This window comes from Lacerta agilis, chromosome 15 (genome assembly GCF_009819535.1).
Source record: "Lacerta agilis isolate rLacAgi1 chromosome 15, rLacAgi1.pri, whole genome shotgun sequence".
NCBI classification, from domain to species: domain Eukaryota; kingdom Metazoa; phylum Chordata; class Lepidosauria; order Squamata; family Lacertidae; genus Lacerta; species Lacerta agilis.
In genome coordinates, this window is record NC_046326.1 from 32,126,904 (window position 1) to 32,152,037 (window position 25,134).

Genomic DNA, 25,134 nt, shown 5'->3' on the forward strand with positions numbered 1-25,134 from the left:
TATTCTCTGTAAATCTCAACTTTTCACAGTTAAAGAACCCCCAAAATTAGCATACAGTTTCTAAGTCCCTGAAGGACAGTTTCCGGGTACAGGATGAAAGGTCTTAGAGATAAATCTGAGGCAGATAGATACAAAAGCAGTCATTAACTTGACTGTATGTTCATATTTATACAAAGATTGTTTCCTGCTTAGTATAATTCAAGTTAATTAGTTTTTTATTTTGAACACAAAGCAGCTGTAATAACGTATTATGTACACAACAGAACCCACTTGTAGGCTTCTGTGGAGTTGATGTCTCCAGCTTGCAATTGAATGCAAGAGATTTGGTAATACAGAATTCTACTTTTCTTTCTCACAGACAGATGGTTGTCTAAAAACCCCAACCTTTGGTTCCAACTGCAGATTACTTTGTTTCTGTTTGGCAACACAGTTTATTGCTACTGGATTAGGATTGTGCTCTCTGTGAGGTTTCTGTAGTGGCTTCTCACGAGTAAAGAGTCTTGACTCCGGATCCTCTTATTTACAGGCTTTATTATACAACTATATACATTGCAGAGCTCAAAAGTCCATGACCGTCTTAGTCACTAACAGATCCCGGAAGTGGCGCTTTTCGAGAGCGCCCCCAACAAAAGAACTTGGGCACCCCAAGTCTCCTCCTCTCATCCCTGCGTTTAACCCCACTATGCAACGGAACTGCTGTTGCCCCCTCCTCCCCTGAGCCGCTTGGTCAGTGTTGGGGATCTGGAGCATCCCACAGCCCCTTCCCCATGGAGCTCTCTTCCTGCCTGTCGCTCCCGCAGGATGTCTCCCTGCTGCTCAGGTGGTGTTGGGAGCCGTCTGCCTCGCAGAGCCCTTCCACCACCCCGCTGGGCACTGACACATTCTTTCTCTCTTTTTCCCACCAGGAAGTTTTCAGGAAGACATCAAAGATTTTTGGGTTTGCAGAAAACCAGAAAATATTAAAAATGTCCAAAATTACCACAGAACTTCTGTTGGAAAGGGCAGTGCCTAAATCTACAAGGCTGCGAAAAATCAAGATTCTGAAGTAAGTGCAGTCATACGTTTATAAAAGAAGAAAGATAATTGGTGCAGTTAGATCTTAGTAATTTGAGTTGCTTAAGCGATTGTAACATTACTTCCACAGAAAAATCAGGGCATTAAATTAAATGCCCCAAATCACAGAAATGTAAAACTGAGCATGCATTTCCAAGCAATGCATTCTACCAATAAATATTGGTAAATATTTATTTACCAATGAGGATGGAATCATTTTTCTCAGCCAATGAGGATGGAGCCCTTTTTCTGCTTGGTTATAGTCCTTAAGATGCATTTTCAAATGGGGCAGGTACAATCCAGGAAGCATTTTATAATTAAAAAAACCAAAGTTTCCAATTAAGATTGGTGCTGTGATCTGTAAGAGTTCCTGAACAAGAGCCCTGCCCTCCCATCTAGTCCAGCATCCTGTTTCCAGCAGTAGCCAGTTTGATGGCACCAAGAAGCTCACAAATAGGGCATTAAGGTAGTTACCCCTCACGTTGTTGTCCCCACCCCCAAATATGAGAGGTTCTCCTTAACTATCATACTTACAGACTCAAGTTCCCAGATCACTACTTTATCCTTTTTAGGTTGTAGGGTAGGGTTTCCCCACTAAGATCTTGATTACTTCACAAACTATTTCTGGCCTTTACTGTTCATTAGCTACCATTGCTGAAATATAGTTTTTGCTTGTATTGTTTTGAAAACTCCACATACTATTTTAGATCTTCTGGGTTGAATCTTGGTGCTGAAAATTGTGGGGCAGGGGAGCTGTGCTTTGCTGAGCCTACTTGCAAAGTTAACCACTAATTTAACAAATTAACCTCTGCTGGAGAGCAGAGATTTTTCCAACAGTCTATACTGTTGGGATTTCTTCCTCCCCGCTTCAGTCATTAATAAATTTAAGGTAATATGAAAGAGATTCATTCATTACACCATCATAAACAATGTACAGGTATGGATGTTCTCACTAAATTTGTAATTCCAAAAATCAGTTTCTTTACAAGTAGGTTGTCATTTCATTTGTGCAGATATAATATGTAAGTTTAAGCATTATAACTATCTATCTATCTATCTATCCATCTGTCTATCTATAAAACCAATCGTAACAGAAATGGAAGTACTTTCTGTTTCCCCAGCAAGTGGCTGTTGACTTTTTTGCTGCTGTGAATAAATATATAATTATCTCAACATTCCACTTTATACTTACCATAAAGCATTGCAAAATGTTTGATGGCATGGGGGTCAGTAGTGTGCAGAACCTTTTTCTTCTTCAGCTTGTCCAAGTTGCAGATAACAACAGAAGACTTGGAACCACAGTTATTTTCTCATCTCCGCCACCTCCAAGAACTCGACCTCTCTGACAACTTGCTAGAGAGGCTCCCTGACAATCTCAGTTTGCCAAACCTCCGTATCCTAAACTGTGACAACAACAACCTGGAAGACGTGACATCCCTGAAGCAGTTTCCACAGCTGGAGGAGCTAACCTATGTGAACAATGTATACCTGACAGTAAGTACAGTGTTTTACAATTATCAGGGTTTCTAAGGCTTGTTGGGCTTCCAGCTTAAACCTGAAGAGCTCTGATGGTGATGATAATATTCTTGCCTTGTCTCAGGTGGTGAAAGGGGATGCAATGCCCCTGTGAGAAGCTGTGTTCTTCCTCCCCCTCCCCCTTTTAAAAGTCAAGTTTCTAGCTCTTTGAGCAATAGAGATTAAATATATGCCATTTTTTTCATGCCTCATTGGGGTGTGTGTGAGTGGGACTGCCAATGTGTCAATCAACTCTCACACCTGTTCAGGTATTTCATTGTTTCTTGGGGTTATACCCAATGAAAGATAAGAGGTGGATCTGTAACATGGTCCAAGTTTATCCTGAATGCAAGATCTGCTGGAAAAGGGCGACCCAACTTTTCATACCAAGTGGGCCACAAGAGTACTACGACATGGAACCCGCAGACCACACCCAAAGCCTAGTTAGTGCTTTTCCAGCTTTGGAAAGGCAGCTAGGAGGCAGGTGGCTCAAATGTTCACGAGGACCTCAAGCGGCCCTTGGATCAGCCTTTGCTAGACCCTGCAAGATAAAAATTCATTTTTGTTACTGTTGTGAGTTACCCTGTTTCTCCTAAAATAAGACATAGCCATAAAATAAGCCATAGCAGGATTTCTATGCATTTGCGAAATATAAGCCGTTCCCCAAAAATAAGCCATACCCCGAAAATAAGCCATAGTGACATGGTACCTCCCATTAAAACAGCCTGGAGAGGTGTGGCTATGCAGCGTACCGATGAGACGCGGTTAAAATAAGACATCCCCTGAAAATAAGCCATACTGTGTTTTGTTGAGCGGAAAAAAATATAAGACGGTGTCTTATTTTAGGAGAAACACGGTAGCTATTACTGCTGGATGGACTTTAGAGAAACTGAAATATGTTGACTTGACCAGTTAATTACCTTTTGTGGATTCACAAGAATTACAGGCATTTTTCTTCTTTAAACGTTTGTTTCTTTGACACTCAACAGCCAAATGTTACTTAAATGTTATCAATTTTTTTAAAGGAATGCTTTAAAATCTAAAATCTCAATTGCTGGCTAACTCTGTTAGTTGTCACAGTAGGTGGGCCATACCAGGGCCAACCCAAAACATTTTGGCACCTGAGGCCAACCACAAAAAATGGCACAGCCCTCCCACCATCAGGGAAGCAGGGGTGAGTGAAGATCGGGAACGAGGATGGAAAAAAGATCTACATCAGAAACAAGGGGAACAATCAAATCAACCTTACTCAACAACTGTAGTGGGAAACAAAGGCTTCCATGCGGGGGGGGGGGGGGGAGGGAAGAGGCCCACTTTGAATCAAGCTGCTGTAGAGGCACCATGAGGGGTGGGGGCTGCCAAGGAGAAGGCAGATTTGGCTTTCAATGAATTCTCCACAGCCATTAGTGCCACCATGGCAGCTACAGCAGCAATGGGCAATGCATTCCTTGGAGGCCAAATCTGCCCCTGTGGATCCTGCCGTCCAGTGTGGTTGCCTCACCTTGGCTCCTCAGTGGCCGGCCCTGGGCCATACATAGTGTATATGAAATGCTTGGTTTGGAATACAGTTGGCGAGATTTACTTAAAGGGCATCTTGTAAGGCTGCTTTCTTTTCTTGCCTGCCCCACAGCCCAGTGATGACTATAAGGTCATGTTTCTTCTGCAAAATCTCCGACAACTGAATGGCAAGGATATCACCAAGCTGGCCAGCCATGTGAGAGTTGTCAATAGTCGAGAGCTGACCAGTAGGGTAAGCTATGTGATGGTTAAACTGCACATTATATATATATTTAAAAAGCTGTACGGTATAAATAATAGAATTAGCATTGATGGAATTACAACCTTAAATAAAATCAATACATGTAATCAGTGCTTTTTTCCTGAAAAAATGTTTAGGGGTACTCTCATTTTCCTACTCATATTGAAATACTGCCCCTCAATGAGGCCAAATTTAGATTCACAAAATGTTTAGGGTATGCATACCCCTGTGTGTCCCCCAGAAAAAAGCACTGCATGTAATAAAGGAAGGAAGAAATGGGTAAGAAAATACAATGGCAATAAGATCTTAACCAAATAGATAAGGTCTGAAATAGGCACATTTTGGGGATCTTCATAAATGTAAGAGGAACTGATCCAAACAAAGGGGATGCTGCCTTCATAGCAGGGTTAGCCTAGGACCAGGAGACCCAGCTTCTAATCCCCACTCAGCATGAGCCAGGCATACTCTCTTAGCCTTACGTACCTTACAGGGTTGTGATGATACAGTGGGTGGAAGGCAGCCATCCTGTGCGCCTAGTAAAATAAAGGTTGGATATAAATGTTGGCATCCACCTGTCTCTAGAGACAATGGAAGAGTGTGCCATCCAGGGTAGTCAAACCGCTAGAGAGTTACAGTGCCTGCTGTGGCTGTAGAAACCAATGTGGGAGAAACCTGTTTTATTGCAGCTGGGGCAGATGAAGGCACCCAGTTTCGCTTTTACAGATGCAGCATAGTGTTTCTTCTCTCTGCGCTCCTCCCAGCAGGCATTTCTTTTCTGGTCACTGCTGTGGATGCATGACCTGTCTGTCTGCAGGCATTTGGATATAAATGTAGTAACTTCTACAGCTTTGACTGCTGACTGTTGCAGATGCCTCCAATAAGTAGGTTTACATAGTGAATTATCTTTGAGCGGGTGGATACACCAACTCCCATGGGTTCAACAGAGTTTTTGTGTGGCATCTATTTTTTTCCCTTTAAACATAGGACAGGTATGATTAAAACTTAGCATGAGGATAATGGCACAGCAAGCAAATAAATTTTTTTAAAAATGAGCTTAGTTTTAATCTCAGAGTTTTACCTCAGCTGCTCTAGAGCAGGCACGTCCAACAGGTAGATCGTGATCTACCGATAGATCACTGGACGTCTGTGGTAGATCACTGGCTCCCCCCAAAGAAGCTGAACAACTTTGGCTCCCTTAAAAAATGCTCAACATTTTGGTCCTTCACCCCCCCCATGGGCCTTCCCTCCTCCCTAAAAGAAGCTCAACAAGTTTGACCTGAACACCCAAGAAACAGGCTTCCCTTTTCCCTAAAAAAACTCAACAACTTTGACCTGAAGCCTCCAAAAGGGGTACATCACTGCCAGTCTTTAACTCTGTGAGTAGATCACAGTCTCTTGGGAGTTGGCCACCCCTGCTCTAGAGTCCAGTCAGGTGAGGAACATTGTCCTTACCTCTTTTGTTCTGCTGCACCCTGTCCCTTTTCTGGGTGCACAGCCTTATATATCTTCCTGTTATTTCTGCTTCACTTAACTTTCACTAACTGCTATTGACATGAAGTAATGTTTACATTTTATAATTTAATATGTTTTTCTATCAATAGATGTGTTTCAACATTTAACATCACTATAATCAAATAATTTATCTTCTTACAAGAAGATTAAGTAATTTTTTTTTACTGACTCCATCTAGACTGGAAATAACTATCTTTATTGTTCAGTGTTGCCTTTTCTATTAACCTCTGGTTTATTCACATAGCCTTAAGTTCACTTTGGCATATTCTAGACCTGCAGCCAAACTGGACTAATAGTGAAGGAGACACTTGAGCACCTGCTTTTAGCAAGCGCCCATTTCAGCTTTCATTTACCTGTCAATTTGACCATTGGGTGGACAACAGATTGCAGTTTGTATCACTAGCTCTCATGTTTGTGAAGAACAGACAAGTAGTTAAAAATGCCATGTATTAGAATAAAAATAATAACAGAACAGGAGAAATCTGCCCATAAAACAGAAAGTAATTTACAGATTGAAAACTATCACCAAACCTCCCCATTTTACTTGGTATGAGTTTTCAGTTGCTGTCCATCTCACCTGATGGAGCACCTGGAACAAGGTCTGAGCCTAAAAATCTCAACACCTGGGCAGGTTAATACATTCAAAGGAAAACTAGGATATTCTGTATATTATTATTTTATATGTAAGTTTAATACGCTTCTCTCTTTGTTTAGGTCACTTCTCACTGGGGGAAAACCTTCCGGAAGCAGCTGCCCAAAACTCCGTCCCCAGAGCAGTTGAAATCAGTCAGGAAAAAATTCATCAAGTCTGCACAAGCCCATGTAGCATATGGACCCAGCTCACTCAGCGGCTTCACCCGATGGCGGGTAAATTCACCCCCATTCATTCTCTGCTGCCCTTTGTATATTAGGTCTTCATGCATCATCTGGTACCTAACATAGAATATTGATGGCAGCTGCAGCTATGCAGATAAATTGTCAAAATATAAATTGGGGGCAGGGGGCGGAATCAGTTGGCCCAAAACAACAGCTCAGTGACTCTGAAATTTGCCTAGGCAAGAGGGTAAAAATCTGCATGCTTTGCCAAGAGGCCTTTCAACCAAGGATTGATGGATTGACTTGTGAAATTACCGTAACAGAAAATCAAGAACCTCAGACCGACTTCTCTACATTTTGCCTTCCTGAACATGGCAATAGGACTTCCCTGTAAAATTCCTTATTTAAAAGTTGACGTTGCTGATCTGTTAGATTGCTAAAAATGCAGTAGTACTGAGTGGTATTCATAAAGGGTATTAGGTTTCAGCTGCAATATCCTTTGTAGTGTTAGGTATGCCTAAACTTATTGAAATAAAGTAGGCATGTGCATGCCTTATGATCTTGTTATTTTCAAAAATGTTCTACTGACAGAAATGGAAACTAATGACTTTCAAGTAAATTGATTTGGGATTTGAGGCATAAAGCCGTGCATTCTCTACAGTTGAGAAATAGCTATTTTTATTGTTTATATTATGCCTAGCACAGCAAGATAAGGACTTTTTACATATGGAGCATTCACAGTCTATCTTAGATAAGAGTTCCATGTGACTTGAGAATGTGCCTGCACACAGCTTCACCCAAAGAGATTTTTAGCCTTTGCAGCCTTTTGGGTTTTTTTCTAAAAAGCAAGCAAGAGTAGACATGATAGAGGAGCATAGAGTGAAGAAAGTGAATAAAGAGAAATTTTCCTCCCTTTTTTATAATGCTAGAACCTGGGGTTAACCACTGAACTTGAAAGATTCAGGACAGACAGAAGGAAGCAGTTCCTCACATGATGTATAGTTAAACTCTGGAATTTACTATCATAATTATTAGTAATGGCCCCCTACTTGGATGGCTCTAAAAGGCGGTTAGAAAAATTCATGGAGGATGAGGCTATAATTTTTTCACTAGCCACGATGACTGTGTGTTATTTCCAGTGTTGGAGGTTGCATGCCCCTGAATACCAGTTGCTAGGGAGCAGAAATGAGGAATGCACTCTTGTCCTCAAGTCTTACTTGAGGGTTTCCTATAAGGATCTGGTTGGCCACAATGAGAAGAGGATGGTGAACTAGACGGGCCTTTGGTCTTCTCCAGCAAGGGTCTTATGCTCTTAACCTCTTAAAAGAAAGATCATGCAGCTTGCCTCGTTTTCACTTTGACGGCCAGTGATTATACTAGCCAGCACACACTTGTATCTTCTTAAGCATGATTGGCATTCTTGAAGGGGTGTGTGTGGAAATTGAGCTTTTTTCATTTCATTTCATTTCACTTTTAATTTGTATGCCACCTTTCTATATTACTAAACACAATGCGGTTTACAAGCTGGAGAAACAACAGAATAGACAACAAAGATCACACACGTAATAGCAATCTGATCCAATACAAAAAAGTAATAATAACTTTAACATAAACAACTTATATCAAATAAAGCAATATTCAATTATCCATTAGAATAGGATAGTAAACAGTAAAATTAAATATCAGTTTTATAGTCTTTATAGTTCCTTTGTAGTCTTACAGGTACCATGTTTAAATAGCTTTGCATGCAGAAGCTGTGGATTTCAAAATGCTACCAGACCAGTGAAGTGAATGACACCTCATTATTTTTCTGTGTTGAGTATTTCTACCCTGTCTGACCCTTCCTGTTTCCCCAAATGGTTGGAAGTCTTCTTGAAAAGTTCTTTGCCACTTTGCATTTGAATTCTCCTTAAAAGATTTTGAAACTAGGAGGTAACTTCCCACAGAGGCTTTCTTGAAGTTGATGTGGGGGGCGCTTAACCCTTCTCTCTCCAGACCCTTAAGTCAATGATACTTTATTAACCTAAAAACATACACGAGACATAAAAGCATCTGGACAAGTTGTGATAATGTGGCCCTATATGTTGATCTAATTAAAAGGATAGAGCCAGTTTAGAGTCATAAAACTGATTGGGGGTACAAGGACTGCAAATGCATACTGCCAGACCACTTCCTCACTTGTCCGTGAGGGTTTTTCGGGGGGGGGGGAGCGCCTAGCCCTGGTGCTCACCCCCGAAGCCCTGACAGCCAGGACCGTGTCATCCTTTACTCGGACAACACGGAACGCGCCGCCACTCCCTCCGCAGCAGACCGGAAGTGCCTGTCTTTTAAGTCCTCTGAAGAAATGCAGAGTTGTTGATCCCTCTTACAGGTATTATAAACTGCTTCCTTTCTGCATCTATCTTGTTATTAAAATTTGACCATTCTCCATTATCTTTTTCTATTAGGTGAAAATGATTGCAGATGAATTCTTGACTTCACTGTTAAATCAGGAAGACAAGGCTGCTTCTAAAGTGGGAGAATCGGTTGCGGAAGAGGGGGAAGAGGAAGAAGAGGAGGAGGAGGAGGAGGAGAAAGAGGAAGAAGAGGAGGAGAAAGAAGAGGAGGAGGAAGAAGAAAAAGAAGAAGAAAAAGAAACAGAAGAAACAGAAGAAATTATGGAAAATGCTTCAGATACTGAAAATAAGGTTGCTACCAAGGTCAGAATTTGGCAAGCGAATACCCTGACCACCTCAGTCAAATTAATATGCTTCCCCCAGTAGGTGTCAGTTAACATCTTTCTAGCTCTTGTCTTTGGAAGTTACTGGCTACTCTCACAAGCCAGTTGGGGAAAGGTAATAGTTCAATGCAGAAAAAGGACATTGATCAGTCAGAGCATTGGCTTTGCATGCAGGTTTAGTTCTTGGCATCTCCAGGTAGGGCCGCTTGCAATCCTGGAGAGCCACTGATAGTCAGTGTAGACCAGGGATGTCCACCTCCCAGTAGACTGCAATCTTTTATACTCACAGTATAAAAACTGGCAGTGATCTATCCATGGTCGTTTGATGGATCAAAGTTGTTGAGGGTTTTTTTTAGGAAGCAAATGAATGAATGGAACTGAATATATGAATGAATGAAACTGAATCAGCATTGTGATATGCACACAACATAATAAAAAGTCGATTACTGGTATATAAAATACACAGTTGAGGGTCCAGAATCTGCAGTCAAATAATTGACCTTAATCTGATGGTCCACTTTTTTTTGCTAGGAACCAAAAGTTGCTGAGCTTTTTTTTTGGAAAGGCAAAGTTACTTTTGTTAGGAAGCCAGAGAGGTTGAGCTTCTTTTGTTCTTTTTTATTTTGGGGGGAAGGAGATCCCTGAGGGACCAGAGATCTACCAGGAACACCCCGTGATCTACCAGTAGATCGTGATCACCTGTTGGCTGTGCCTGGTGTAGACAATACGAAGTTAGATGACCAATAGCCTGATTCAGTATTGTTGCTGACAAGGAAAAAATGGGTATATAAAAAGGAGAATTCCTGGATGCCAAGATCCAAGTTTGGGGCAAGTACTCTTTGGTGAGAGAATCCCAGCAGAGATTTAAAATCACAAAATATTCAGCCAAGCCAAGCCATGGAGATATAGGCTGTTAGACCTTTGAAATATGCTTTTGTGAGTTCCTTCCAAAACTTCCAAGAGACCACGTTTGAAAGTTAAAAATGGTTTACTTACAAACTCTCCAAAGGTCAGGGTCATGTGCTTTTCCATGTAACATGTAGAAAACTTACACAGGCAGTAAAACTTGGTTTACTTACAGTGGGAAAATTACCTAAATTATTGGTAAAGGAACTCAAGAGAGGCTTGTTAGAGCCACACGGTTTGAGCTTGGAACAGCCAGCTCAAACCTCTTTGTACATGCTGAGCTTCTCAGGTAGACTGAGATACAACAATAGGCTTGATTACCTTCCAAAGTGAGTAGGAGTAACCTAGCTAAGTCTCACAGGACAGTTTACAGTCTATACCATTAGAATTAAGCATGTTGGTTAGATGAGGCAGGTTATCCCACAATTATGACATGACTTCCTAATGGCCAGAGCATATGCTTTGCATGCAGGAGGACTCTGGGGCAATCCCTGGTAGGGTCATCAGGAAGCAAGAATGACAGAGATCTGCCTGAGACCTTGAACAGCTGCTAAGAAAGTTAACAGAACTGGACTAGATGGACTAGCAGCCTGATATTTTGTCATACATTTCATAAACTGAAGCATTAAAGTTTGGCTGTGATGAACTTAATAAGATAGTCAGACTTCTGTAATAAGAACCTAGCTTCCTCCTTATCACCTGGGCCCACATTCATTACCATATAGAGGGAGAAAGTTGGGAATTTCAGCCACAGAAATTAGTCTTTGACCTTGTCCACCATAATACACATTAACCCAATACAAATTGCGTGGAGGCATACTTTGTCCTCCCTTTTTTATGCATCCCTCCTGTAGTCACTCCCTAATTCAGAAAGCATGCTGCATTCCAGCAGTGACTGGCCACTTTAGGCAGCATTGTTCTTTCTATGCCTGAAGTGGGGAAAGGGTTGTAGGGAGCGCAGCTGTTGGTGAGAGGTTGTGGGGTGCCACTATCTTTTGTCATTGTGTATCTCAGTGCCACCCTCCCACCCCAGTACGTAGGACAAGGCTTGTGGAGACGGGAAAATCTGAAATGCTGTCAACACATCACATTAATTTAAATAGGAAGATCCCCAGTGGATTTTGTCCTGTGTTTCAGAAAAAACAACAGAAATGTTATTGGATTGTGGGACATTGTAGATTGAAGTGAAAGTTGTCACTATGCTGAGCAAGCCACTGTGAAATGATAGCACAGCTTTTGAGTTTTGTTGTGAGAATGAATGAGCGAGCTTCTGTGTTTTGTTTTAATAGGGCACAGTAACCCCCAGCAAAAGAAAAGGGGCTCATTCCAAAGGAGGAGCAAGCAAGAGATCCCATTCTCGCAGCAGTTCCAATGAGGAAGCCTCTCCCAGCCCCAAGAAGCCCAGCCGCTTGCAGGATGAGAGGGCAAAAGCATCTCGCCCACAGACCAAGGAATCCCAGGACACTCAGGATTCTGAAGGGGCCCATCGGAATGGAGGGCGTCTTCCAAAAGCACACAGCCACAAAAGGTCCAGTCAGCAGAAAGAGGAGCACAGAGAGGAGGATGCAAAAGATGTTTGTAGCACTCCAATCAAAGACTTGGAAGGCGAGGTATCAGGAGAGTCTTCTAATGTAGGGCTTGCTGGGGCAAGAGGGCAACCTTCCTAAAACTGGAAATTTTATAATGAGTTTGTAGGCTTGCAAAAAGCAATGAATACAAGAAAACAAGGAGCCCTGTACCAACAAAAACATATAGAGAAACATCAAAACTGATTATTTTGATTGATTGGAGGAGATTATCAATATCCTGACATGTTTTGAGTTACAAAGCAGACTTGAATCAGGATAAACATTGTTTTTCCCATGGTAAAACAAATACACTTTTCAAATCTTGAAAAATAACTGATATGTGACATCCAGTGCATATATATTAATCAAAAGTACAAAATTAACAAGTTTGTATTTATCCTCTCAGGCTTGTTTTTACTGGGGTGAGCCGTATGACTTCAAATTGCAAGTGAGAAAACACAGAACTGCGTGTTTCACTGTACAAAAAAAATTCCCTGCACCTAGTAAACTACATGTTTGGGAGAAGGGTTCTATACTGTTCTTTCTGCCATGCTCATTTTTTGTGTGCAGGGAATTCTAAGGTTCATGCGCATATTTCTATACGTTAATAGGAATTTCCTGGGGGAAATGCAGGGGAAATGCTATACTGTTAATTTCAGGGTTGGACAGAAGATAGATCACATTTTGCTTGTGGCATACCAGAAAAGGTTTGTGACTTCCAATTGTTTAACAATATCAGCAGCAAAACTACTTTTTTCACCTAGTTCCAGTTACAGGTGGGTAGCCGTGTTGGTCTGCCATAGTCGAAATAAAATAGGAAATTCTTTCCAGTAGCACCTTAGTTCCAGTTACAGGTGGGTAGCCGTGTTGGTCTGCCATAGTTGAAACAAAATAGGAAATTCTTTCCAGTAGCACCTTAGTTCCAGTTACAGGTGGGTAGCCGTGTTGGTCTGCCATAGTTTTTCACCTAGGTTAGGCTGTTTAAATTAGGAAAGTTAACCAGCAGTTTCCTTTTATGCAAAAGGACTGTGGGTTCAGTTAGTTCTGGTAGTGAAAGCAAATTCTTAGATTCAGAATGCGCTCAGAGGCAGCCTGAGTTTTAATTCCATTTTTGGGGGTACCTAGCTCAGGCTTGTAGATCTTGGGGTTCTAGTAAAAACAAAAACAAGTAGGTCTGCTAAGCCTGGAGTCTGCCTACCCCTGGTTTACTACATGCCCTTTTATAGATCTTAACCCTTCAACAGATTAGAACACTGTGACTTCTAGTCTCAGCAGACTGTGCATCCAACAAAAGATGATAGACATGATCAGCTCTTCCATTACAGTGGTACCTCAAGTTACAAACGCTTCAGGTTACGAATGCTTCAGGTTACAAACTCCGCTAACCTGGATAAGTTACCTCGAGTTGAGAACTTTGCCCCAGGATGAGAACGGAAATCGTGTACTGGCAGCACAGTGGCAGCAAGAAGCCGCATTAGCGAAAGCACGCCTCTAGTTAAGAACAGTTTCAGGTTAAGAACGGACCTCCAGAACAAATTAAGTTCGTAACTAGAGGTACCACTGTACCAGTCACTTGATTGAAGGGGTGGGAAGGATAGGGAGTGCTGCTAAATCAACGACATCCCTCTCTATTTCCCTCAGTTGGTGTGCTCTGAAGCACATGGTATCCTGCGCATGCATTGGAAGCACGGAGTGAGGGTCTGGGTCACAACTATTTTAACATCCCAATGTTCTGCCACCTTACTAGTTTGATAACTTTCCTATCTGATGGACTAAGAGCAGGCAACAGTGTGCCTACTGTTTCTTCTTAGAAGCTTTTTGTTCCACTTCAGGCAAAAGCCCCTCAGAACAGCTCATATATGCTATGCAAGTTGGAAATGGAGCAGCCACCAGCCAGTTTAAAACAGCACTAAAGGTAAAGGGACCCCTGAACGTTAGGTGCAGTCACGGACGACTCTGGGGTTGCGGTGCTCATCTCGCTTTACTGGCTGAGGGAGCTGGCGTACAGCTTCTGGCTCATGTGGCCAGCATGACTAAGCCACTTCTGGCGAACCAGAGCAGTGCACAGAAATGCCGTTTACCTTCCTGCCTATTTATCTACTTGCACTTTGACATGCTTTCGAACTGCTAGGTTGGCAGGAGCAGGGACCAAGCAATGGGAGCTCACCCCATCGTGGGGATTCAAACCGCCAACCTTCTGATCAGCAAGCCCTAGGCTGTGGTTTAGACCACAGCACCATCCACGTCCCTAAAACAGCACTACAGAAAGCTTAAAATAGTCTGGACAAATAAAACTGTCTTTGCCTGGTTCTGGAAGGGCATCAGATTTAATGCATATGCATACATTCCCCAGGCCGGTTAGGCTGTGAGAATAGTAGCTTGTCCTAGGACCACCCACAAAGAGCTTCAACACAAAATGGGGTTTTGAACATGGGTCTCTGTGCCTGACTACAGCATTCAATTTCTGCTCAGAAAACTCACAAGTTCTCTCCTTTTAAAATGAAGGCTATGCCTTTTGTGCCATTGGCATTGAGCTTACATTTACAGTGCCCTGCTTTCTTATAGGAGACAATCAGCCTGGAGCCTGTCCATTTTCTACAGTGTCACAGTAAAGGCAACAACAGGGACGACTTTAAGACCCAGTTATGGGCCTGTGTCTTTGAGCCACCGCTGGATTGTGGGACGAGAAAAGGTAAGCATGGCTGAGCGGCCTTGGCAGACCTAAAAGTAAAATACCAGAGAAGGCATTATGTTAATAGTTTCAAGGATTTCATAGGGTTGTAGAGTTGGAAAGGAACCCTGAGATCATCTAGCCCCATCACACTCCAATATAGAAATCACAGCTAAAGAATTGCTGACAGATGGCCATCAACCTCTATTTAAGAACTTCAAATGAAGGAGAGTCTGCCACCTTCCGAGGTAATACATTCCGCTGTTGGACAGCTCTTGCCGTCCGAAAGTTCGTCCTGAGCATTAGCCTGCTTGACCTGTTCCCTGCAAGTTTTGGATACTCATTTATACTCTTCCTTCATGATTTGCTCCTTCTATTTCTTAGAAATGCCTCTTTCAAATCTCAGCTCACTAGAAAGTTCCTTATTCAGCCACACTCGTGCCTCCCGCTTTTCTTTCTTGTTGGAATTGTTTGTGATTGTGCTATCAATATCTCACCTTTAAGAAACTCTCGTTTCCTTCTCTCTGAGTATTTCTGACCATGGGATCGCACCCAGTAGTTCTTAAGCCTTTTGAAAATGGCTTTCTTTCAAAGTGCATACCTGACTACACTCAATTTTCTGTATAATGAATCCCAAGAGGACACGAACACTTCCTCCCAAGGTTCCCACTACTTTCTACCAGTTTTCCCCCTGTTAGTAAGGATCAGGATCAGGTCCAAGATAGTTGATCCCCTTGTTACTTCTTTTGGAAAATAAAATTGTCAGCAAGGCAATTGAGGGATGTTCCCATGACTATTATGTCTTTCCTTTTTGAATGTTTGGTAAATGCTCTACAAAAGCATCACCCAAGTCTTTAGTCTGGCTTGGTGGTCTATAGGAGACTCCCACAGTGTATTGTGATTTGTATTGTAATGGTGAGAGATGCCCTCCCCCAGCCCCCATCGCTAATGACAGAGGTTCCTCCTCTCTGATTCTGATTCTTTTAGCAGGCCCTGTCCTCATGTTTTACCCATTTTATCATTCCAGTGGATCATGTATTTCTATTTCAAGTGTGCAGGCTAGTTATACCAATTTTATATAGGCAGAAGTTGCTGTCCACAATGCGATTGCAATTTAAGAGGGATAATTTATTGGTTAGATCTAGCCTTGTAATTTCTTAAGGCCCAGTTTACACACTGCTATTTGATTTGGTAAAGTCACTTTGCCATTTTCACATTGTGTGCACATTGCTTGAAGGCGCCTTAAGAGGGTAAGATTTATTACTTACTTAATAAGTAAGCCATCCTGTAACATGGAGTTCTCAGGGCAGCTTACAACATAAAACATCTGCCTTGTACTGCATCAGACTGAAACAACGAAAGCCACACCTTGCTTCGGGGTGGAGAAAGCACAAACCTCTGAAAGGGTGTTCAGAGGACATGCCACAAAATCAGTTAACACACGATTAAAGCTTGGTTGTCTTGTGGAATAAGGAATGAAATCAAGGCCAGGATGAGTTTTGATGAAGGACTTGAAGGAAAGGAGAAAGCTGGCACCTCAGACATGCTCAGGGAGGAAGATCTGTGCATTAGGGATAAGTGAGTGTAAGCCCTATACTCCAGGGAGCACAACAGTTTTGTCTGAAGAAAGCACTGAGATTTTGCTGTATTGTTCTAGATAGTGTTTTAAGTTTCTAGTTATGTAGAGCATCTAAAATCATTGGTCAAGGAAAATGATGCTATGTTTTATATAAATAAAAGATGGTGCTTTCCCTGAGAAGTTTTAAGTTGGTATGTAAGTGTGGACACTGTGGTCCACAGTAGGTTGTGTATAGTTACTATTGGCCTCAGTTGCCCATTTGTAATTGGCTGTCAGTGAGATCAAAGCACAGCACTTGGCACATTAGAAGTACTGTGTTAATGGGCTATACCCACATAAAAAGTATTTCCACAGCTTCCCCATAGCTCCAGGAGCTAAATGTCAGGTCAAATGGGAACACGAGAGTTACAATTACGGGTTGTTTTTTTCAGATCCTGTGGTGAGTTCATCCAGAACAGCAGCTACCTGTGGTGGAGACTCTGTCTGTTTGGTGGACTGTGAGACGGGCATTGTCTTGAAAAAGTACAAAGTGACTGGGGAGGTAGGGAAACAAGAATGTCTTGCTTGAGCATGAATGCCAGGTTTGGGTTTTTTTTGGGGGGGGGGGTATTGGCTGATGGCTTTCTTTATGCAAGAATGTCTCCTGATAGGAAGTGGAGATGGTGACTTAAAACCCAGGTGCTGCGTTGAATTCTGTGTTTCCAAACACATTGTATTCTGCAAGCAGAAATTGTGTTACTGGAATCAAAAGGACAAAGCGAGCACATGAGAGCGATGAGTAGGATCTTTCCTGCCTTTCCTCCCCAGATATTTCCCTTCAGAACTCAGGTTACTAAATATTTTATCAAAAACTGCCAACTCATTTTCATCTCTGTGACCAGAAGAACTTCATAACAAGGGGTGGGAATGGAAGTTGAGAATTCTGCATTGCTACTAAATATATAATTAGATGTTTTAGCATGCATTAGCTGTTGCTGTAGCAGCAGCACCAATTCCAAGACTCATTTCTTAAAATTATGAGATGTTGCAATCCCTTTCGTACTGTTGTTTAATTTTCCTTTCACTGACAACATTCAGTCACAGCACCAAACTGTGAACAAAACCAGGTTTGACCTTCCAAATGCACAAAAGAAGGCTTGCCAAGCACAAATAGATACACTCTGATGCCTAGAAAGGGGAGTATTACAGCTTGTAGTTGGATGGTCTTTTATCTGTCAGCCTTTGAAGAATAGAGTTGGCAGTTGTGGATTGATGATAAACTCCCCACATCTGCAGGGCTAACTGCCCTTTTGCTCTGCTGAATCTCCCCTGACTAAGAGATAGGGTCTAGCCTTTTTTTCTTTCTTTTTTTGGCTAAACTGTTTTTCCAGGTTCCTGGTTTGCTAAGCCTTTGCGAACTGAGCAAAACCCACCAAACCTCCAATTTCCCAGGTTACTGTGTTGACAGGCTTTGTAGAAGATTAACTTTCTTATTCCTCTCCCTGTACATTCTATTTATGTTTTGGGACGCGGGTGGTGCTGTGGTCTAACCCACAGAGCCTAGGGCTTACCGATCAGAAGGTCGGCGGTTCGAATCCCCGCGACGGGGTGAGCTCTTGTTGCTCGGTCCCAGCTCCTATCCACCTAGCAGTACAAAAGCACATCAAGTAGATAAATAAGTACCTCTCCGGCGGGAAGGTAAACGGCGTTTCCGTGCGCTGCTCTGGTTCGCCAGAAGCGGCTTTGTCATGCTGGCCACATGACCCGGAAGCTGTCTGCAGACAAACGCTGGCTCCCTTGGCCTATAGAGTGAGATGAGTGCCGCAACCCCAGAGTCGTCCGTGACTGGACCTAATGGTCAGGGGTACCTTTACCTTTATGTATTGTTTTGCATATTTTTGCTATATCCTGGTTTCCCCCTCCCCCTTTCCTGATTTACTATGTTTCATTGTTGCCCCTTTTTGTGAAATGTCTCTAAGTAACTTGTGCTTCTCCTCTCATAACAAAATGACAATCAAGCTTTATTTAAAAAAATATGATGTTATACCCTGCTTTTCATTGCAAAGGCACAGAGGAGCTTTGAGCAGTTTTGTACCTAAAGTAGGACATTTTGTGTGTATGCCAAGGGACTGTGTGGGACCAAAGTGTTTATACACCTTTTGTAGTGCCTCTGCCTCACAGCTTGCTTTACTGATGACACATTTTCCTCTTCCAGGAGTTTTTCACTGTTGCATGGACAACTCTGACTATGGTCACTAGTGATGGGCGAAAGAAAAGGCACAATGTTCTGGCTGCTGCTGGGAGACGAGGAATTGTGAAATTAATTCATGTGACCGCTGATTACTGCTATGGAGAGATCAAGGCACACAAGAAACCCATTGCTACTGCCTGCTTCAGTCCAACTTCTGAGACGCATCTTTTCAGTAAGTCTCCCTCCAGGTTCACTCAGTCACCCCTTCCCAAAAGGCCTTTTTTCCCTGAGGCAATGCAAAATAATGCTGTCTTTGTCTGTTCCATAGGTAGGACCATTAATTTATTACAAATCTAAAGCCAGAATTTTGCAGCCATGAAAGCAGTATCTTTCAAGTTCACCTATGGCTGATAAAATTATGCTGATTCCATAGGTGTCTGCTTGATCTAATTAATTTGAATTCAATTAGACATGCAATTAGCAGGTGCTGAACATGCGGTAATCATTTATCTCTAAACCATCTACATTTGCAATCTTGAATGCAGCCATGGCTGTTTTAAGTCCATTACTTGAAGTGGGATGGAAACTCTGTTGCTGCCCAGCTGAAGCACTGTCACCAGATGAGGGCTGGAGTGGGCGCAGTGCAGGAAGTCAGATCCATGTGAATAGGTAAAAGGTGAAGTCTACCTTCTCTTGTTGGAAGTCCAATGCAAAAGGAAAAGGGAAACTTCCAAGTGAAACTTCATGTAGGCACTAACTTCAGCAAGGCAGTGGCTTAATATGCCTTCCCATGCCCTGTTTATGACATACACTTTTAAGATGCAGGATGTTACAACATTTCTTAATTTCTTAACTCTTAAGTGGGGAAGGTCAGCAATATTCTAATGTTTAACCACTGAGGTGTTTTTCCCCGCACTCTCTCCTCCTTCTGCCTCAAAGCCACCTTGGGTCCATGCCCCTCCCAGGACTCTCATTCCTCCGCTCAGTGTGGTTGTATTCACATTGTTACCCTGGGTTCATTTGGGATGAAGGGCATGTTTTGGGTAGTGGATTATTTTGAACACTGCCTCTATCCTCACCAGGATGCATATTCTCTCTTCTTTCTCCCAGCTGCTTCCTATGACAAGAAAATTTGCATGTGGGACATTGGAGTTCCAGATTCTGATTATAATTTCAAGGAAAGGTAATGACACCATAACCAAAGTTAGCAAAAAGTGGTGAACTGTGAATGGAAGGTGGGAACTAAAATGTGCTTCCTTTGCCAGACATCTGATGGTGCTAGAGACCATTGCCACACCCCTACGCATCGCCCTCGTGCCCTCTTGCCCAGACCGATACCTGGTGGCTGGCTGTGAGCAAGGTTGCTTTGCTTGGGACATTAGACTGGATGAAAAGCAGCAGAAAAACAGGTGAGTAATTCATGCCTGGTGTTACCAGGGCAGGGAAGGTGGAGGAGAGTGGTAATTATACCATGTAAGCACATTTCATACTGCTAGACCAATTATGATAATTTTACAAAGATTATATATTTAGTTTAGCTTTCCTTGCTGGGCAGGGGTTCTCTAGGGCCTCAGTTGATTCTCATGACATTTTTGATAGATAGTGATAATCTAGAAAATTGAGTATAGCGCTGGCATAATTCCATAACAGGCAACTTACTTAACTGCACCCAATCAGAAAACAGAGGTGGCACACTTGCATAATTATATCTATATGCAAATAGGCTTAGGGTGCTATTATCAGATCCAACCACCCTAAACGATGGATGCAACTTCCACCTTGACGCTGGAGATAGTTTTGTAATTTATTGCCATGAATCAGGGGGCACAGGTCTTGGTGCGGCTGTTGTTGGTAACTCTTTAAAAGAAGTGTACGTAACTCGCTATTGTCCACCAGTTTGTTCTCCTAAAACAAATGGTACTTTTTTGTCCAATGGGTCAAACTGCCCTTTTCAAAGTTTTTGCTGACTTCAGTACATGGAGATGCCATAAGCAAAGAAAGAAAGAAGGTAGTTAATATAGTGAGAGAAAATAGAGAATAGGTAACATATATACTCCAGGCTAGGAGTTCCAATTTGTTTCTTTTCAAAAACTGGAGAAAGTGCTGTAAATAATTCTTTATTTCTTCTATAACTTCTGACGATTCACACCTTTTTCTCTGCCCTGTCATTACATTGAGCACTGAGATTTATGGTTGATGAGGGATTTTGAACCAAGGTCTCCTAGTATTAAATCCAGTTGTAGACCATAAGTTCATCAAAACATAGAAAGATGCCTGGTGGTCTACGTTGCTTTAGGACTGGGCTGTTCTGACAGGTTGTACTTTCCAGGGTCTAAGGCAGATGGCTTTTCCATCATCTGCCTACCTACCTCATCTGTCTGGATTGTTCTGCATGCAAAGCACATGTTCTGGCATTCTGAGGTCACACACCCATAGATGCTTGCAATATAATTGCTGTGGTTTTTCAAAACTTGCTCCTCTGCTATGAGAACCACAAACTTACTTTTATTCATGCATTAAAAATCGCTGAAAACTGAAGACATAAGTTACTCTTTAATTGTAGAGTTATGGTGCTTGCAAAATACTTTTTAAAAAAAGTGATCTTGCTCTTCCCAATGTTTCAGACCTTATGAAGTAGAATTCCAGTTCCCAGATGATGAGGGGAATGAAACAGCTTCCCATCGAGTGGATGGTCTGGCCTTTTTGAATGAAGACATTGTGGGTAAGAAATTTGCATTCAGTTTAGCACCTACTGTGACTGCATGTGTAAGGTGACATTGTTTCAGTGGCCTGGTTCACATGTAACACTAAGCCAAACATGGCTATGTGTGAATGAGCAAGTGTGTGGTTACTCAAGAGGAAAAATTGTGGCTGCTTTGCCAGCTGCTGCACAACCTTGAACTAAGCCACATGTTTGAATCCAGGCTTGTAGTTTGTCTCTGTCCATACAAACTATGAACTGTAGCCAAGGTTTGTTCTTGGCTCACTATTTTTGTTTGCCTGGAGTTAAGCAAACCATGTAACAATAAGTCAAACTGTGGCTTACTTTTGGATAGTGCAGCAGCAGCAAGGCCAGTGGGGGAAGGAAAGCAGCTGCAGTTTTCCTTTTTATTATGATGGAGAACATAATACTTTCAAAGAACTGTATCATTTTGATGATTCCATTTTCTTTTGAGCTTATGGCCTAGCTAAACTGAAGAAGGGCTGTGCCTGTCTACTTTTTACAATACAGAACTAGTTGCTTTTTGGTACTGTATGTAGTGAATGTCCATTCCGGAACACTGAAAATAATAAGCTGTTAAAACCTATGGTGGCCATCAATCTTGAATTGTTTTGTAGAAAGATGATAAAGGATATTGGGAAGCATTTAATGTATAGAAAAACTAGTGAAAGTCTTAATTATAAAAGACATTTTAAAATGATCATATATAATCACTTGATATTATGATAAGAGCTGATCTGAAGAGTTAAGTGATTTTGAGTGATTATAACATTGGGTTACAACTGCTAAGATTGCTGTGATCCTTTGATTGGTGAACTGAAATCATGTGTGTAACCTGGAAGTGTATATGGAAGATTGCTGTGGATGTGATTCTTCGCAGCCTCTTTCTTTTTGAGGTTGCCCCTATGCGCATTTGTATTTCAATAAAGGCCTGCCTTTTCACTTAAAGCCTGCATCATTTTCTTCTGGGTGTCTGGGAGGAATACCTTCAGTCTAGAAACCGCTCTTAAATTTCTCCCATCCACTCGCACTCCCTCGTTCACACTTAGGCAGGGTCTTGCGTAGTGTTGTGTGAAGTGGGACAATGTTTGTTGAGATGTTTTAGTCCCACAAGATGCAAGCCTTTGGCATACTTCCCCAGCTTGCTTTCTTCTTCTGCACTTAGAAACATCTTTAATAAAATGGATTTTAAAAAAAACCAAAAGAACAAGAAACATTTTCTAGACAAATTGGCAATAAGTAGACTCAAAAATCCCTTTGGGCTAATGCACACTTTTAGAGAAAGGGATAAAAGTAGACTAAAGGCCAGAGAAGATGGGTTAGAAAAGTTTACAAACTATTTGGTCAAAGCTGATGACCTTCAGTGCCAGGGTACAGCATTGACTCCCTCCCATTTCCATGCTTGCCAAGTCATAAGAGATAAAGAGAATGTTGCACTTTGAAGACTTCTCTACAGAGAATGGAAACCTCTTTCGTTCCTCATTTCAGGGTTTATGCTTTGTGAACCTGTTATCCTTTATTGAAAGGCCCCAAGTCTTCCACATAGCTCCTCCTCCTAGGTGATTCTTATAGAACAGCAAGTATTCTGCACTCCACGTATGGCAAGCTCCTCTCTTAAGTCATATGAAACCAGTCCTAAATGTGCACACGTAGATGGAGTAAGTCCTATTTAATTCTGTGGAACCTACTTCTGGGTAGAGATGTTGGTATGCAACTGCACTGCAAGTTACTATGTATGATTGAATCAGGTGCAGTATTGGGTCCCTCAGCTTCACTTTAAGGTTGGGACTTCATTTGGCTATCTTTGGCACATTACCAGAAAGTACATTTTGTTTTGCCATTATTAACCATCACCTTCTGTCAGGCCATAGGAACATAGGAAGCTACCTTGTACTGAGTCAGACCACTGGTCCATCTACAGTAACTGGCAGTAGCTGCTCTCCAGGATTTCATAGAGTCTCTCCCAGCCCTACTTAGAGATGCCAGGAAAGAGATTCCTTCTGCATACAAAGCAAGTGCTCTACCACTGAGCTACAGCCCCTCCAGAACCAATTATGTGAAAATTAGTATCTTAACTGATAAAAGCTAATTTCATAGGAAGATGCAGTGTTCTGGCAGCAGGCACACTACCTAGCAAGGCCTGTTTCTTTTCTGTCCTCTGCAGTTACCAAGAGTTCTAAGACAGGGTCCATAAACCTCTGGAGCTGGAGCCGCTCGTTCAAGCAAGGGAAGGGGGGTCGCAGAACAGTGCAAGCCATCATCCTGGCCGAACTGGAGTGGTCCTCAACAGATCTGCCTTACCTCACCCTCAGCACGTGTCCGAGTAAGTGTCTCCCATACTGCTGACCCTGCCCTTTTCACCAGTGTTGCTGGTGCCTTCTGCCACTTAGGCCCCTGGCAGCTCTGAGCATCTAGAGGTGCTGGGTGGCTGGCACTGCCCTCTCATATCTCTCAGGCATTGTATTTCATGAAGTATGACATGCTGGCCACTTGGCTTCCATCTCAAAAAGCAGGACAGCACCAGATAAGCCCACATGGAGGGAGGTTGTGTAGCTACAGCCTCACTAGTGCCCAGTTGAAAGTGAGCATTGATAGCAATGCTGGGCAGGGGCTGCGAATCCAAACTTTGCCAGGAAGTGGTGTGACTATGACAGCAGTATAATAGAGGAATGCCCCCCCCTCAACTTCCTGATCAACCTTTTCCATGCTTGGAGCAAAGGCCACGTCAAGGGTGTGTCCTGCTCTGTGCATTGGGCTGATGACAACCTGAGACAGCCCTGCGGTGGTTGTAGGACCCAGGAAATCCTGAGCTGGTCCAACAGCAGCAATGTTGAAGTCTCCTATAATTATCATCTGGGATTCCTTTACCACCACAGTCAAAAATACATTAGTCACGAGAGTGTGTTGGGCAGCTGGGTGGGCAGTACACAGAAGAGCATCTTGTATCTCTCTCAAGACTCAGTGTTAGATGCAGGCCTTATAATTCCTCCCCTAGTTCCCAGTCAGGGAGAACAAACTGGCAAACCACAGCAACCTCCTCCCCAACCCTCTAGCCTGAGTTTGGGCTGCAATGGGTATCCAGTGCGACAGAGCTGGGCAAGATCTGGCCTGCTTTGACTTCTCCACCTTACAGGTGTACTCATGCATCTTTGAATTACATCCCTGTTCTTCTGACTGAAACCATAAGATTTATTTGATTTGGACCCTTTTGCTCCTGCAGCAGAAGAGTATGTGTTCTGTGGTGATGAGAAAGGAAGTGTCTGGATGTATGACCTCAGCAACCACTTGTCCACTCTGAGTGCCACAAAGGAAGAGTCGTCAGTTAAGAGAATAGGGCCTTCACAGGTACAGGGGCAATTTAACTCTCTGGGGTTTGTGTCCTGATGTTCAATTATGGGACAAGTACAAATGTATATTTGATTTAAAAAATGTTACTGGCTAGAGGTTAAATACATTTTAAAAGATACAGTAAATCACCTTTGAAAGAGTTTTCTTAACTCTAGAATTTTGTATTGAACGAAAAATGGTTTGCAATATTTAATAAAAATGTTGTTTTTATACTGCATTCTAGAAGAAAGTGTACTGCAACAAGTTTGAATTGTATATAAAACGAGACAGTAATCTCTTCCCTCTCAATCTTTTCCATTTAGGTCCTGAAGTGGCCAGAATTGAAAGCAAACGGTGAGGTGCTGACAGATGTCCTGGTGAACAATGTAGTCACGGACCCCACCTTCACTTACCTGGTTGCTCTCACTGACGTAAACATTGCCGCAATATGGAAGAAAGCCTAGCTGTTCTGGTGTGGCCCCACATTTTTTTGCCCACATTTCAGTAGTGCAGTATTTGTGACCGTTCTGGAAATAACCAAGGTTGGGGGTGGGGGGTGGGGATTTAAACTTCATGTGAATTAATGCAAGGAAAATCAACTGAAGGGTTGGCTGGAAGCGAAGCCTGTGCTGGCCAATACCCACATCCTTTAACTGTGACTTTTACTTTTATTGGTGTTTTAAAGTGTATTTGTTTTATAGAAAGACAGTATTTAATAAAACTTGATAAAAGCTAGCTGAAGTTATTTTTAAATATGTGTGAGTAGATGGAGTGTTTTAAATAGTGGTTAGGATTATTTAGAATTTAACGAAGTTTT

The 25,134-nt window shown here is 42.3% G+C and overlaps 1 protein-coding gene across 1 annotated transcript; it reads left to right on the top strand.

Annotated features, from left to right (window-relative positions):
• The first annotated feature begins 907 nt into the window (after window positions 1-907).
• Window positions 908-25,052, top strand: LRWD1 (leucine rich repeats and WD repeat domain containing 1). The gene is made up of 15 exons (XM_033171660.1): window positions 908-1,045; window positions 2,313-2,547; window positions 4,199-4,318; window positions 6,554-6,706; window positions 9,103-9,354; window positions 11,570-11,890; window positions 14,414-14,540; window positions 16,530-16,639; window positions 18,293-18,500; window positions 19,379-19,451; window positions 19,534-19,677; window positions 20,893-20,990; window positions 23,155-23,313; window positions 24,211-24,335; window positions 24,641-25,052. The coding sequence occupies exons 1-15, from the start codon at window positions 966-968 to the stop codon at window positions 24,779-24,781; spliced, it is 2,346 nt and encodes a 781-aa protein (XP_033027551.1). The 5' UTR covers window positions 908-965; the 3' UTR covers window positions 24,782-25,052.
• The last annotated feature ends 82 nt before the right edge of the window (window positions 25,053-25,134 follow it).

What these genes read in the sequence shown, in the direction of transcription:
- LRWD1 (XM_033171660.1), top strand. Translation starts at nt 966, where the DNA reads ATGTCCAAAATTACCACAGAACTTCTGTTGGAAAGGGCAGTGCCTAAA. An exon ending in AAAATAAGGTTGCTACCAAG is followed by an intron (nt 9,355 to 11,569) that starts GTCAGAATTTGG and finishes TTGTTTTAATAG; the next exon opens with GGCACAGTAACCCCCAGCAA. An exon ending in GGATTGTGGGACGAGAAAAG is followed by an intron (nt 14,541 to 16,529) that starts GTAAGCATGGCT and finishes TGTTTTTTTCAG; the next exon opens with ATCCTGTGGTGAGTTCATCC.